The sequence below is a fragment of the Uloborus diversus genome, chromosome 5 (genome assembly GCF_026930045.1).
Source record: "Uloborus diversus isolate 005 chromosome 5, Udiv.v.3.1, whole genome shotgun sequence".
NCBI lineage: Eukaryota > Metazoa > Arthropoda > Arachnida > Araneae > Uloboridae > Uloborus > Uloborus diversus.
In genome coordinates, this window is record NC_072735.1 from 29,258,963 (window position 1) to 29,274,402 (window position 15,440).

Below are 15,440 nucleotides of genomic sequence, written 5' to 3' on the forward strand. Positions count from 1 at the left end.
TTGCATTTAGATTATGCATCTGTAATTACAATTTTCCCAGACATAGATTCGCATTGGAACAAAAATTTTAAATGTTATCATGAGCGAATTCTTAGCAAAGCAAAATGCTTCACCTCTCACACCGTATTATAGTTTACTTTGCTCATCTCACCTCATTCCAGATAACGAACGCTATGACTCAATGTTAATAGGTAGAAGTTGCAAGTAAATTTATAATCAATTATTATCACTAAAATACTACTGTCATTTTTGTTTCGAAAGCCTGTTAGAACGTGAAAATATCACGCAGTCTTAACTCAGCAATGTAACTGCAGAGTAATACGAAAATTTGCATTTTACTCACCAACGCGCGTTTCGAAATTACGAAAATTGAGTTGCTTTGTTTGCTATGAAAACAAAACAGTACGGTAGAAGTCAAAGTTGTGAAATAATTTAGTCATGCCAAAAAAAAAAACTTGAAACAATAAAATTGTAGTTATGTACTTTAAATTGAAGTAGTGAGAAACAAAATGATGTAAAGTTTCTTTTGCATGATAATTAAGGGAAAACAGGTGTGGTTTAAGCTTAAACCATTCTGACTCCCTTTATCATGATATTTAACTGTAACCTTGGTTTGCAATAAGTGTCTATTTCTCCGCCGTAGACTACGGTACGACTTCGCCGGCTAAATAGCCATTGACTTGTTTTCTTTATCAAATTTGTTCTGGGTGATGCTGCGCTGCTTTAAAAGTGGTAAGTCTGCTCATTCTTTTTCTCTATGAGAAGAAACATTTGTTTTTTTTAATAAAAAATTGATTGTTTCACAATTTACCGTCGGTAATTTAGAACTATGTCTTAAAATTTAAACTAAAAATAATAGCGAGTTAGGCTGCGATTTTGCATTTTGTGAGAGAATTATAGCGTGGAACACTTGACGTGGAAGGATTTCGATAATTGGGAATCTGGCGATCTTTATTCATTGGCGTCAATTTTTTGCTCCAGTGCCTGCGCGAGAGATATTTTTATTTGCAAATCCAAACAAAGAGACCGGATACATCAATTCACATAGGTTACAATAAATCAGCAGGGTTACCAAAATAAAATTATTTACGCCAAAAATGAGACGACCGCGCCAGATTCCCAATTATCGAAATATCCCCCTTGGCGCGGTTTCAAAAATGTTTCACCAAACTAATCAGTCGAACCTTGATATCTCGAATTTGAAGGAAGCATCGAAAAAATTCGAGTTAACGAAAATTCGAGTTATTAAAAATCCTTGGGCAGCTGGGGGAGGGGGGATAAAATGCAAAAAATACATGACTTTTTGAAAATAAATGCATATATTATTCACAAAACACTTACTGATACATTGAATCATTTTTTAAAAAATCGATGCTGGTTTGCTTCACATTCACGTCTTTTTCTCGTTCCACTACAATTTCTAAATGAGAAAGCGCTCTAAAAGTCTCTTCTGTCATATGTGGACGGAATTCGATGAATCTTCGTAGCACATCAGTGGCGGATAGGGCTTCTTTGTTTGTAAGTTTTTGGTGAGGATTGCAGATCTCTTCTTCTTCATCCTCTTTAGAAATTGGATCGCCAGCGGTTATTTGAGAAAGAATTTTGTGGTCTAACCATTGATTGCATACTGCAACTTCTTCATTAAAGTTTAGGAAGTCTTGGAATTGCACTTAATTTAAATCCTAACGTACAGAAAGTGGACAGACTTCCTCATCAACACTTGCACTTCGCCGCATACCTTAAGAAACGTAATGTTGTTTTGATTTTTGGAATTCTCGAACCATCCATTGCTTCTTTGAAATTTGAATGACCTAATTCCTTAGCAAATTTTTCGTCTTTCTCTTTTATAAAATTTTCATTCCGAGGGATGTTTTGTGCTCTGCATTGCGTTATCCAAACCATTAGACATTTTTCCATATCATGAAACTCGCTAACTCAAATTCTCTTTCGTTTCTCAAAGTCGTCATCACTTTTCTAGAATAGCCTCTTTGTTTTTCAAAATGGTCGATAAGGTACTGCTTGTAATTCCAAACTCTTTTTTGATTTCGTTTTTCTTTTTGGAACCTTTTTCTACTTCTTCAATAAGTCGTTTCTTCTCCTGAATGGAAAGCGTATATAATTTTCGTTTAGTTGCCATAGCTAACTAAGCATAAATTGACCGTTTTGAAAGTTATCTGAAACGATGCCTTTCTACCACTGTACGCGATGTGAAGATAGAACAGAATGAGGGTCCAGCAGAACTGTAACAAGAAGCAGCTATCCCCCCCTACTCTCCTCCCGCCAGCATTTCACAGCTCCTCTCCTGTAGGTGTGTGAGCTTTTTTAAAAATCCCATGGATCCAGGGTTTTTGGCTTTTTTTAAATAAAACCCAACTAAAGCTGGGTTTTTTAAAGAAATGTGGGTATTTTTTTGTCTTTTTTTAGGGAAAATGTGGGGGTACTCGTACCATATTGTTGTGTAAGTATATGAACAAAGTGCAAAAATTGTCTTGGGTAAAAAAAGCTGGAAAACTAGTTAAAATTCAGCGTTTTCCAAAGAAAAGTATGAAAGAGGACAAAATCCAAGAATGGTGAAGTTTCAGATTTTTTAGTTTCCATGATTACCAACAGTTAAGGCAAAGTTACTTCACGAGTGATAAAATCTATTGTTCATTTTTAATTACTACTTTTTTTTTTTTTTTTTTGCACTATTTATTGAATTCCAGCATAATTAAGGGGCAGTTCTCAAAAGGTGGGAGCAAACACAGACTTCAACTTTGAAGCTTCAACACCAAATAACTTTCATTTTAATTAACTCTAAAATTTTTGAGGTAAATTATAATGCTGCATAGAGACAAGAATTGACATAAATTATGGAAAAAAAGCTCTTCAAATGCCCTTAAAAAATATTTTCTTTGCTAAATGGCACAATTTTGGACATACCAAAACGTTAACTGAGCAAATGTACCATTAAAAAAATTTTTTTTTTTAATTATTTCCATACGTTTCAAAAAAAAATTAAAGGCATGAATCTTACAATGAATAATTTTTTGTTAATATTTTGCACAAATAACAAAAGTAAAGACAGATTATTTACTTTGTAAACGATTTTAGAAAAAAGTAAGTTTGAAATTTGATGCATGTCCAAAAGTTGCGATCTTTACAATGCTATTTTTTGAGAACTAAGTATATGATGTTTTCGTTTTAAAGGTATTTATCGATCCTCAGAATCAGTTTTCAGTTATTTAAAAGTGTTTTCATAAGCTTTTATGCAGTATCTTAGAAGAAAAATAATTTTTCTTAAACATACATGTGAGATGTCCAAATCGCGTTACGATCTTGACGCCGATAATTCTGTCCGTTTATTTATAATTTTTTTATAATCTACTGTCTTCTAACATCAATAAAAAAGATTATTATGATGTTATCTTCTGTAATCCATTGGTATTTTGCATAATTTATACGTTACACATTGAACAATACATAAATTACAGTAGAAACATGGCTGGTTATGATCGAACGAAAGCCATTTTGCGCGAAAATCGCCAAGCAAACCTCCGTTGGCGACAACACAGTATACGAAAAGCTAAAGGTTACCAGAGGGGGATTCCAGTTTGACAAATGTAGTTAATCGTCAGCTGCACCAGTTTTGGCGCCTTTATCACCTGCGCTAGCAATTTTTTTTCCCCGCCACTTTTATTATTTTAGAATTTTTTTTTTCTCTTCTTTCTTTTAAACACAATTTAATGATCTCCAAATAGAAATACGAATTTCTTTTTTAAATAATTTTTTTTAGACATCGTTTTAATTCTTATGACATTAGAAAAAATATTCATTACTAAAACTGATGTCATTTTTTACATTCTTTCTTAAAGCATATTTTGTTTATTTTTCCTTTAAAAATATATATGTCGTATTTATTTGTCTCTATTTTTATTCCTTATTTGTCCCAATAAATCAAACTACAAGTTTGTATAATTATTTCCATGAAGCTTTTTTCTACCTTTCATCAACTTCTTCAAAATCATTCCAAAACTTTATTATATGTAAAGAGCAGTATGTATAGCCATTCAAGTACTTCATTAATATCCTCTTTGTCATTAAATTGCAAAATTCAAAAAGTAGTAAATAAAATTTTCATTGGAAAAGTTAAAAATCAGATTAACAGTTGTCAAAAATGGTGAAACTTACATTATGATGATGTCCAAAATCCGTTACCTACAGGACAACAATGTCCAAAATCTGTTACCTACAGACTGCTGATTTAATTTGCTAATTAACAATTTTTACAAATACCTGCTGTCTTTTCATGTTCATATATTGTGTTCTAGATATGCATACTATAGAATAAAAGCAAAATTGATATCAAATTCGAAAATTTTTGAAATTGCTCAAAGTTAACTTTTTTGTTCCCACCTTTTGAGAACTGCCCTAAGACATTTCTTTGAATTTTATGTTGCCTGTTTTTCTATTTCTGTTATAGAGTAAGAAATATTAAACTTTTTCGTAAGATAATGAAAATACTGTACATCCTATTCTGTTTTCTGTCAGACCGTTTGTAAAACCTCTTAATTTCCAAAAAAAATACCTTGTTTATTCGAGATTTGCGACATGTTGGGTTGCAGAAAATAATTCACATGAAAGCCTTTTAGCTATAGTAGTTTCTTCTGTACAATCTACAAACATTGAGAAAATCAGACGTGACAGGACTTAGTCAAGATAATTTGAATTATTTATTGACCAATTAAAGAAAAAAGATAAATATATATATTTTAAATCTTTGAAGCATTTTTTTAATGCCCTTAAGAGTTAAGAAATAATATTAAAGTTCAAAATTCAATTTTTATGTCCATTGTCTGTGGTGAAGAACAAATAAAAAAGAAGTTTAAATTGTAAAAGTATTTAAGTTAATTATTTTTTTTAAAACTTCTCAGAAAATTTTAAAAAACCCTAAAGTGGACTAAATAATGGGTTTTTTTAATGGGTATTTTCAAAAAAACCCATTGGGTCCAATCCGGCCAACCCTGTAAAGTAAACATAAATTGTATGGTTAGGGCAGAATCAAAGTAATGGATGTACCATTTCCAAGCAAAATAAAATAATTAATGATGTTTTATAGCTCATTTATTGATCTGCTGGTTTAAATTTTGGCATGCTTCGATCATTACTTATCATTTCTTCTCACCCTGTCCAAGTTTTCATTCTCATACATAACTATATATTTCAGTAAATGGTAACGCACGGACGTACTATTCTTTTGAATATTAGTATTGATCAAAATTCTCTGATTTACTACATCTGACAAGCGGAAAAATATTTTTCTTACTGACTTTTGTGTCCATTGATCCAAAAACAGCAGGGTTGGCCGAATTGGAACCAATTGGGTTGGACCCAATGGGTTTTTTTGAAAAAACCCATTTAAAAAAACCCATTATTTAACCCACTTTTGGGGTTTTTTAAATTTTCTGAGAAGTTTTTTTAAAAATTAACTAATTTAAATACTTTTACAATTTAAACTTCTTTTTTATTTGTTCTTCACCACAGACAATGAACATAAAAAATGAATTTTGAACTTAGTAGTACTTGAACTTACTAGTTTTGAACTTGATAGTATTTCTTAACTCTTAACGACATTAAAAAAATACTTCAGATTTTAAATAAATGTATTTAACTTTTTTTCTTTAACTGGTCAATAAATAACTCAAATTATATTGACCAAGTACTGTCAGTCTGATTTTCTCAATATTTGTAGATTGTACAGAGGAAACTAATCTAGTTAAAAGGCTTTCATGTGAATTATTTTCTGCTAACCAACACATCACAAATCTCGAATAAACACAAGGTATATTTTTTAGAAATAAACAGATTTTTCAAACGGTCGACAGAAAACAGAACAGGTACAGTATTTTCATTATCTTACGAAAAAGTTTAATATTTCTTACTCTGTACACAGAAATAGAAAAACATGCAACATAAAGTTCAAAGAAATATCTTGATTAAGCTGGAATTCAGTAAAAAGGGATTTAAACTACTTGAGGTTCTACAGTAGTTTTACATAACAAAACAAAATACATTTAAGTAAAATGCAAAAAAAAAAAAATGTAGTAATTAAAAACGTACAATAGATTTTATCACTCGAGAAGTAACTTTACCTTAACTGTTGGTAATAATGAAAATTAAAAAATCTGAAACTTCACCATTCTTGGGTTTTCTTTTATATTTTTCTCCAGAAAACGCTGAATTTCAGCTAGTTTTCCAGCTTTTTTTACCCGAAGACAATTTTTGTTTTTTGTCCATATACTTACGCTCCATCTTCTACAAGTACCCCACATTTTCCCTAAAAAAAGACAAAAAAAAACCCACATTTCTTTTAAAAAACCCAACTTTAGTTGGGTTTTTTTTGGGTTTTATTTAAAAAAAACCCAAAAAAACCCTGGGTCCATGGGCTTTTTAAAAAAAACCCGGGTTTTTTCCAACCCTGAAAAACAGTCAAAACATTTAAAGATTTTTTTTTCTTTTATGAAAAAAAAATGTGTTGGTAATGGTAACGGACGTGGTAACGGATGTACCTTTCCCAAAAGTTTAAAATTTTTTGAATGAAAAGCATTGACAAGAAGTTGTGTATGGTTGAATCAAAATTTTAATACAGAATATTTAAAATGATGTTGAAAGGTATTGTTACATTAAACAAATCAATTATATCAAGGAAGTCCTTACAAAGCAGTAATACTTGGATGATAATGAAGGTCCATTGTCTATAAATGTCTTATATTATTTCACTTTTGCTTAAATATTTCATATATCAACATCCCTCAAATCAGATTTGTAAGTTCAGCTATGAATAACAGTTCTTAGCATAGTTACAATGTTAACATTGTTGAGAAATGATCCTAAAAAATACGTTCACGTTTCAATGCCTTAGATTCTCATTTTTCCATAATCTAAACAGTTAGAAATTAATATATTTCTTATTATTTCTTGTTAATTTGGCCATATCTACTGAAAAGTAGTGTATATCTAGAATTAACTCATTGAGCACTCTAAATTTTTTTGACTTTTCAATAAAATTTAAAAATTCCACCAGTGAAACAACTTGTTCACATGCAAAAAATCAAATTTCAGAAATCTACCTGTGCGACAACTTTGTTCACTTGCACTTTGCTTTTCAAATTTTCCATACTTTAACCCTGTTTTTGATACATATAGATTTAAAATGGTTTTTGTTCTTTTTCCAGTAATTTGAATTGAGTCATTTTAAGAGCAAAAATGTATAAATAAATATCAAAATAAATTTACCAAGATAAATAATAACCAAATTTTTTTAGCATTTTTTATATAAAAATAAAAAAATTTCTATTCATCATTTTTAACCAAAATTAGTCACGGACGTACCAAAACCAGTTGGGGAAAATTCATACTAAGCATTTTTAGACAGAATAAATCTATTGTTAAAATATATATATATATACTAATCAGAACCTTGGAGTAGTCTGCAAATAAAACCCAGGTGGAAAGGGGAACTTTTTTTTGATATTTTCCTTTTTAAATATGTGGCCTAACTTATTACCCTTGTGTACTGCTATTTCTAGCTAATAGATATATGTTTAAACATGAACTCAAAACCAAAACTCTGTTGCAAGTTTAACCATTATCAACACATATTCAAAATCTGCAAGCGTTCACCTTTAAAATAAGGTATCATTCAAGTTTTTACGGCAAATTTTTGAGAAAAAGTGTTTAGATGGTTTTTGTCTTTTATTAAATAAATAATTATTCTGAGAACTTAAAACACTAACAGCGTTTATCGTGAAAAGTAATTAAAGAAAAGAATTTGAATCAATATTGCAGGGAATGTAGCATGAAATTGCACTTGAGCTCTTAAAAATGATTTAGATCAAGTCTAAACTTGACCATGTGCATTTAACTATGGTTGGGGGGACCAACCTAACCTGTCAGTGTCGGTAATGCTATCTATGGCTATGATCTGTGTAGCCTTCACAATGCTGCCAGGTTAGGTTTCCCTCAACCTTAGACCTAACTGACTGGATCTATTTCTGCCCTGTTTCACTTCTTCACTGGTCTGCTTTTCAGTGGTGTTCCCATAGGGTATACGCCATATACTCTGAAACATTTTTTAAGCATAACGCATATACGCTCAAGCTTAAAAGAATTTCATATAATGACATATTATGTATGTGATCGCATACACATATTGTGCATAATCAGTGGCGTACCTAGATGGATGACACCCAGGGCTGCAATTTGTGGTATCACCCTCCCCCCCCCCCCCACACACACACTGACACAAAAGAAAAAAAAAATGAAAACATGCAATTCAGAAACAACTACATTTGTGTTATAATGAAATTTTAAGTTTGCTAATGTACAAAAAGCAAATTTCAATCCGGGGGTGTACCCCTGAAAAATTTTAAAATATGCATTTTAGCTTCGTTTTTTTCAAAAACTTGCAATTCAGCTTTGGGTGTCATCCCTCAGGTGGGTGACACCTGAAGCAGACCCCCCCTCCCCCGAAGAATTTTATCCCATTCGATCTGTCATTATCTCAATTTGCTTCAAAAAGAAAGAAATATGTTAAAGACAGAAAACTTTCAACCCTGGTACTTGATTCAACTTGTTGCTGCAAAATCAGGGCGGTATGGATCTAAGCAACACACTTTTTTTGAGCCCTCCTATGGGTAAACGTTACCAATTTAGCCATAGGCTAAAAGAACTTCGCTATTTCAGGTTCCTTGGTGAGGACCTAGTTGGCCTATTTAGTAAAATCAGGCTCTATTCTACAAATCTGACTGGTTGTTATTCTTGAAAGCGACATTTTGACAAAAATTCTTTATTTCCTATTGTCGTTGAAATGAGACCGCAAAATGCGACAGGAGGTTTGAGACAAAATAAAAGCTTGAAGCAAAACATGTACTTAGTTCAAACCACAGATGGGCATTCATTGAAAAGTTTTCTAAATCATGCTGCATAACAGCATCTCCCAATAGCTAATCTGTGGTCACAAAACTTAAGAAAATTTCTCTTACCTACTGTACTAAATAATTTCAAACATTTCTTTTTAGCAATTTACATTTCTTTTTAGCTTTCACCTCTCGGTGCTTCAAATGATTCTATATAGTACAAGATATTTTTCCTGTTTTTCTGAATTTTTAATATTTTTTCTGATTATAAAAAGGTTTCAAGTCTCATAATAATAACCACTCAAATTTTGTATCACTCATTATTACCTACTAAAAATTTATTTCATGCATTTTCAGCTCTTTGTGATTTTTCTCCTGTTCTATTCTGCCATCAAAGAACATTTTTGCAATCAGTGTTGAATTCTGATTCTGTTATGGATCCTGCTAAAAGAAAATCTGATGTAATAGAAAATGAAAACTCATCTTCAAGTGAAGCAAAGAAGCTTAAAATAACAGAAGATGTAAGTTGTAAAAACCTTTTCCTTTTATTTCATTTTCTTAATACACACAATGAATTTGATTTTAAGTAATTCTTTTAAAATTAAAGAAAATCATTTTCAATTGTGAAAGTAAGCTGTTTTTACTACTGAAACAGTGAATTATAAAAGTACAGTTAACTCTATATTATCTGGTTATCCACGGTCTTTCACACTTTCAAGGAAATCTTTTCAGCAATGATTAAAACCGAATGTAGATAAATTCACCTATTTTAGCATAACAGTAAAATTCATTCCTATTTCTCTCTTAATATTCCCTTCCATTGATAACCAACCTACCAAGATCACCGAAATCTGACTAGTTGAAACCTGATTTTTACACTGTTGACCTGCATAAACATGCGACCAAACAAGTTTTGTTTAATAAAATTCTTTTTTCTACTGTATTATCCGGCATGCCGCAAAATTCGTTGGTCAACAGACTTTCAGTAGCACTTGCCTGGTCCTTTCCGGCTTGACGGAAAAATCGAGGTAAGGGAAAAAAATAATAGGTACTATAAAAAATATATGTTCAGCTTAAAAATGAATACAAGTTTTATGCATAACGTATTCAGGGTTTGTACGCTCCGAGAGAACAAAGGAAAAAAAGTTCCTCGGGTGAACAGGAATTTTGCACAAACTATATAGCAGGGGAGAAGAGAATTTACTGATATGGAAGCACAAGCCTGAGTATGGGAGGGTCCATCGGGAAAAATCATTTTTTTATTATCACAAAATCATTTTATGTTTGAAACGTAGTCGTCAGTTTTGGTCATTCACTAGTTGGAAGTCGATTTGATGCTTAAATGCCTAAGTTTCCAAAAACAAAGCAGAATTGGATGTTTTCTTTAACTGCAAACTAATGAAAACAACGCAAAATGTGCTGCAAATTGTTTTTATTATTATTATTATTATTTTAAATATATAATTTTTTTGAAAAATGAAAAATTTTGTTCTTAAAACTTAATCTTTTCCTCATTGCTTTGGACACAAATGTGTTAAAAACTTTTTAACTAAGTTGTAGTTTCATGAAGATTTATTATTTAAAAATTGTTTTTATGCTACTAATTCAGAAATTTTTTTCTTAATTTTTGACGTAGCCGTTATATGTGGTCATTTCCAAGATGGAAGTACACAAGACTTTTTAAGTGTCTAATTTCTGAAAACGGCATTGGATGTTCATTGAAATGCAAGCTATTGAAAACAACGCAAAATGTGCCCCTTTTTTCAGATAATTCCTAATTATTTTCTAGAAAAATGCAAAATTTTATCTTCAGAACGTTTTTTAAATCTAATTGATTTTGACACTTATGTGCTGAAAATTGACTATTTGATTATTTTGTCTTAATTGTAGTTTTTTAAGGATTATTAATTATTTATAACTACTTTTATGTAACAAATTCAAGAATCTACTAAGTATCTTATATATTTTACGTTTAGTTGCCATATTTATTCGTTTGCAGGATGGAAGTAGACGTAATTTTTCAAAAACAGAGTTGGATGTTTATCTGAATGTAAACTACTGAATAAAACATAAAATGTCAAATCATGAATTGTTAAAAATTAAATATTTTCTGAAAAGAAAATTTTAATGTAAACACCCTTTATTATGCGAAAGAAAAAAGAACCCATGATTGTTGGCATTGTCCTCCTATGATCGACGGATGTCAATCTTCGTTATAACGTTAAAAAAATTTAAATTTTGAAAGAAAAAAGAAAAAGCTTCATTTTTTTATGTGAAGAGAAAAGTTTCATTTCTTAGGCATTGCTACTTTAAAAAATTTTAAATAACTTGAAAATATTGTTATTTAAATTTAATTTTGAATGAAGGGAGTAACCTGAAATTTTCTTTTAAAAAAAAACCTGTAAAAGTCGGGGAATTTTTTTTAACCACAAGTGTATGAACTCTGCTTATTATTGATAATAAACAGTTTGATTTTGTAAAAATATTTTCTAACAATGTCATTTGTTATTTTAACAAGAAAAACGTTGTTTAGTAATGAATACTTTATGAAAATTAAATTAAAACTGAGTAAGCAAACATTTAGGCAGTAAGTTGCCGCCCCTAAACCAGTGCTAAAGAATTTACCATAGCTATTGAATAAATAAAAATTAAATTTTCTTCTCTAAAGGAAATTTAAAATAATTTATTTTAAAATAATCACGAGCAAATCACAGTAACATTGATTGTTTCTCAATTAATTACTTCATTGGCATCTAATAAAATCCATTAATAATGACCTACCATAAATAACAAGCACATATTATATGCAATACACTTTTTTTTTTTTTTTTTTTTGAAGGAAGGTTACTTTTAGGATTCATTTTTTTTTTTTCCTAACAGCGGTTTGATTTCTGATTGGATCTGAATGGGGAAAATTATTTTTGTTTTGTTGCAAATAAACCTCGAATTATCCGGCATGCCGGAAAATCGAATTTTTCCGGCATGCTGGATAATGCGAGGTAGTATGATATATGTTTTTGGTATAACCTTGCTTAATCTGTTTGCGCAATGTGCTTGCGTTTTTTTTTTTTTTTTTGCTTATATAGCTATACAAGTTTTAGGGACTGTGTTTAAATTTGGTCATCAAGCTATGAAATTTGATAAGATTAGCATCAGAAATGGCACCTAGATGTAAAATTGCCTTAGTTGAGCCGAAATTTTATTTTCAAAATAAGACTAATGACTTCGAATTTCAAACCCTGTGCCAGGCATCTAACAAAAGGGCTTTAGTCTGATGTCTTTTCATTTATAAGCTCACCACTTTTGTATTGAAAAAGGGGGATCCTTGTTCCCAGAAACAAGTGTGTGCAGTTCTCTAAAAATTTGACTTTACACTAACATTTTCTTTTGCTTTTCTGTACAAAGATTTTTCTTTATTTCTCATAATGATGTGGTAGGTAATTTGTGAAGAAGAGAGGCGAGATTCAATCAAGAACCAGTCCAAATGGAATTACTGCAGGTCCTTGGAGTTGGGTGAGCGATTGTGAGGGCTTCAAAAAACTCACTTTCTCTTGTAATTGGACATGTTCTTTGCAGCATAGGAAGTTCAGAGAAATATTCTAACATTTATACCTTACCGTATTTTTGAAGACATGAACTATTTTATAAAAAGAAAGTTAATTAAACATGATGAGCACACTTAAACAATGATTGATGATTCCCGTATTTTCTTTGTTGTGTATGAAAAATTGATTGTGTATTCGAAAAGCACAACTCATTCCTGCATTTCCTTTTTCATGTTAATTATTGCTTTTCATCTGAATGAATATCAATAGATTGTTCCGTATTATTTTCTTATTGCATTTCAATTTTTTTATTATTATTGTTAGAAAAACCATACTGGTATTAATTTCTTTAGTTTTCAGTTGAAAATGTATGTATCTTCTTACTTGGCATCAGTATATTTATTTTTGAATTGTTATTTCAAAAACACATAATAGTATATCATAGGATTTAGTTTATTAGTATTTTTATTTTTAAAGTTAAATGTAGATTTAATTTTGGATTTCATTTAATGTGAATTTTCTGATGTAGCAGTTTAATGCTTCAATATAGTTTACTATATTCATATTTTCTATGCAAAATAGATAACTTTGTAAAAGATACCTTCAGTTGAAGCATTTTAAAGTATTTAACACTGAAATGTTTTAGGCACCCATTGATGATATAATTAAAAAGGCTGTAGAGACTTCAAACCGTGTTAGAAAACCAAAGAAAGCAGTTATTCTTATGTCTTATCTTGGAAAAGAATTTTATGGAATGCAAAGGTTTGTGCTTTCTTTATTTTTCAAAATGTACCAGTTCAGTTTTTCAGGAATATATGTATCATATGATTTTTATTTCTGTTAAATCCAAAAACAGTGTCTTAAAGGCTGAAAATTTGAAAAAAAAAAGGCAGCTAGAGCCATCTTTTAACAAGTTTGTGTGTGTGTGTTTATATATATATATATATATATATATATATATATATATATATTGAAAATTTTTGAGATGGATTGAACTAAAGTTAAAAAGTAATACATAATCAGTGAGTTAATGAAACCTAAGAAAATTCTAGACACATCAGCTTTTTTATTTAATTTGTAATAATATTGAAGATATACTACAGTCATTACCTAACAAAATTATTCTTGGACAGTATTTTTAATTTTACTCTTGAATATACAGAGATAATTTGTCATATTTTTTTCTCTGTCTGTTTATGTATACTTAACGTAAAATCCCGAAAGTAGCCCCCCCCCCCCCTATTTTCAAAACAAAACTTGTTAATTTCAGAAAGGGGGGGGGAGGAGTTATAATTGTGATTTTTTTTTGAAAAATTAGCCAAAATAATTGTTTTTAGCAGTACAGTGAAACCTGTGTAAGTTGACCACTTGCGGTGCACTACTTTAGTGGTCAACTTAAGCCGTTGATCAACTTATAGAGGTTGAATTATATGATAAGATCTAATTCTCTGTGCCTGAAAATAGCGGTCAACTTAGACAGGTGGTCAACTTACAAGGTTGGTCAACTGTACAGGTTTCACTGTATTATTATTAGAGTTCAGAAAAGAAGTAAGTAAATAAGAGTTAATATTAATCAAGAGTGAGAAATTATTTAATAAAAATCTGTCATAATTTCCTAGTAGTAATAAACTACATGTGAGCGCCATTTTTTCGAAAGAAAGGATTTTGCACCTTAAGTTGGCAAAACCCCTATAGTTTATCACTTGAAAATTCATCATGTACTGAATATGATAAGGTTACAGTAAAAGAAGCAAAATCTTAATGTTCTTGTTTCAGAATAGAAGCAAAAATCGCAATCATGGCCGCAAATTTGTAACGAAGATCGTTATTTCGAAAACTGAGCTTTATCAAATTCGTGAATGTAAACATAGACAAATCTCTTATTTCATTTAGTAAAATATACATTTCTGATGATTGTAAACTCGTTCAATTACATTATTTCTTTTTTTAAAAAAAGGTTATTTTTAAGTTTCACGCTACTTTTTAAGCAACGCATTTCGAAAAAGGCTACAAGTTTTCAAAATGGCATCATGTTAAAGATTGTTAATTTTCACAAACCAAAACAAAAATGCTCCTTCCAAAATGTATAAAAAGCCCTTGCATCAAAAGGAGTCTAGATATTTTGGAAGGAATAAACTGTGAAGACCACTTTTTTTCTCTTTTTTGTTCAAGTCATTGTTTTCTTTTCTTTGTTTTTTTTGAAAAGAAAACCTGCATTTTCCGTATACCGCAGCGGTCATTTTGACTGTTATACTTAAAAGATTGGAGGTTTCATCTTTTCGGGATTTTCAATCATAGAAAAGATTTCTTTCAACATGTCAGAAATTGATTTGATATTTCAATCATAATAAAGCCTGAAAATCAGTTTCAGGCAATTTTTTTTTTAATTTTACGTTTGATCAAGTGAAATACTCATGCTTTACATAATTGGTATTGAGATTGTACAAAAAAGAGGAACTTTTCTTATCATGTAATAACTAACAAGTACTTTCAACCATGCATATATTTGTTTTCAAAATTACATAAATATCGCAATATATCGTACATTATTATCTTTTACTGTACAGTAAAACCTGTAAAGTTGACCACCCTTGTAAGTTGACCGCTTTTTCCAGGCACGGAATGAGCCCTTATCATATAAATCAACCTCTGTAAGTTGACCACCAAAGTAGTGCACCGCAGGTGGTCAACTTACAAAGGTTTGGCTGTACTTAGAAATACTCATTGTTATCACTTTGCCTGTGTGATGCCTTCGACCAGGCATCCCATTGGTGATGAGTCTTCGTTGGACCAATGGTGGGTCCACCTCCAAACTATACATACTACTTCAGACTGTTAACAAGGTCTTTAATAGTTCTCTTATTCGCCTTGACCATTCAAATAAGTTTTCTTTCCGTCCTTGGAGACTTTTTGCATTTTCTGCTACATTTTCCCAGCCTCTTTTGGATAACTACTACGTTTTCTTTGACAGAAACATTGATTCTGCTGACAGTTTTTT

At 30.6% G+C, this 15,440-nt stretch overlaps 1 protein-coding gene across 1 annotated transcript in view; it reads left to right on the forward strand.

Annotated features, from left to right (window-relative positions):
- The first annotated feature begins 636 nt into the window (after window positions 1-636).
- Window positions 637-15,440, forward strand: part of LOC129222520 (pseudouridylate synthase 1 homolog) — a 41,798-nt gene continuing 26,994 nt past the window's right edge. The window contains exons 1-3 of the mRNA XM_054857032.1: window positions 637-732; window positions 9,255-9,418; window positions 13,089-13,204. Coding sequence (XP_054713007.1) covers window positions 711-732; window positions 9,255-9,418; window positions 13,089-13,204 — 302 coding nt within the window. The 5' untranslated portion in view covers window positions 637-710. The remainder of the gene's footprint in view (window positions 733-9,254; window positions 9,419-13,088; window positions 13,205-15,440) is intronic.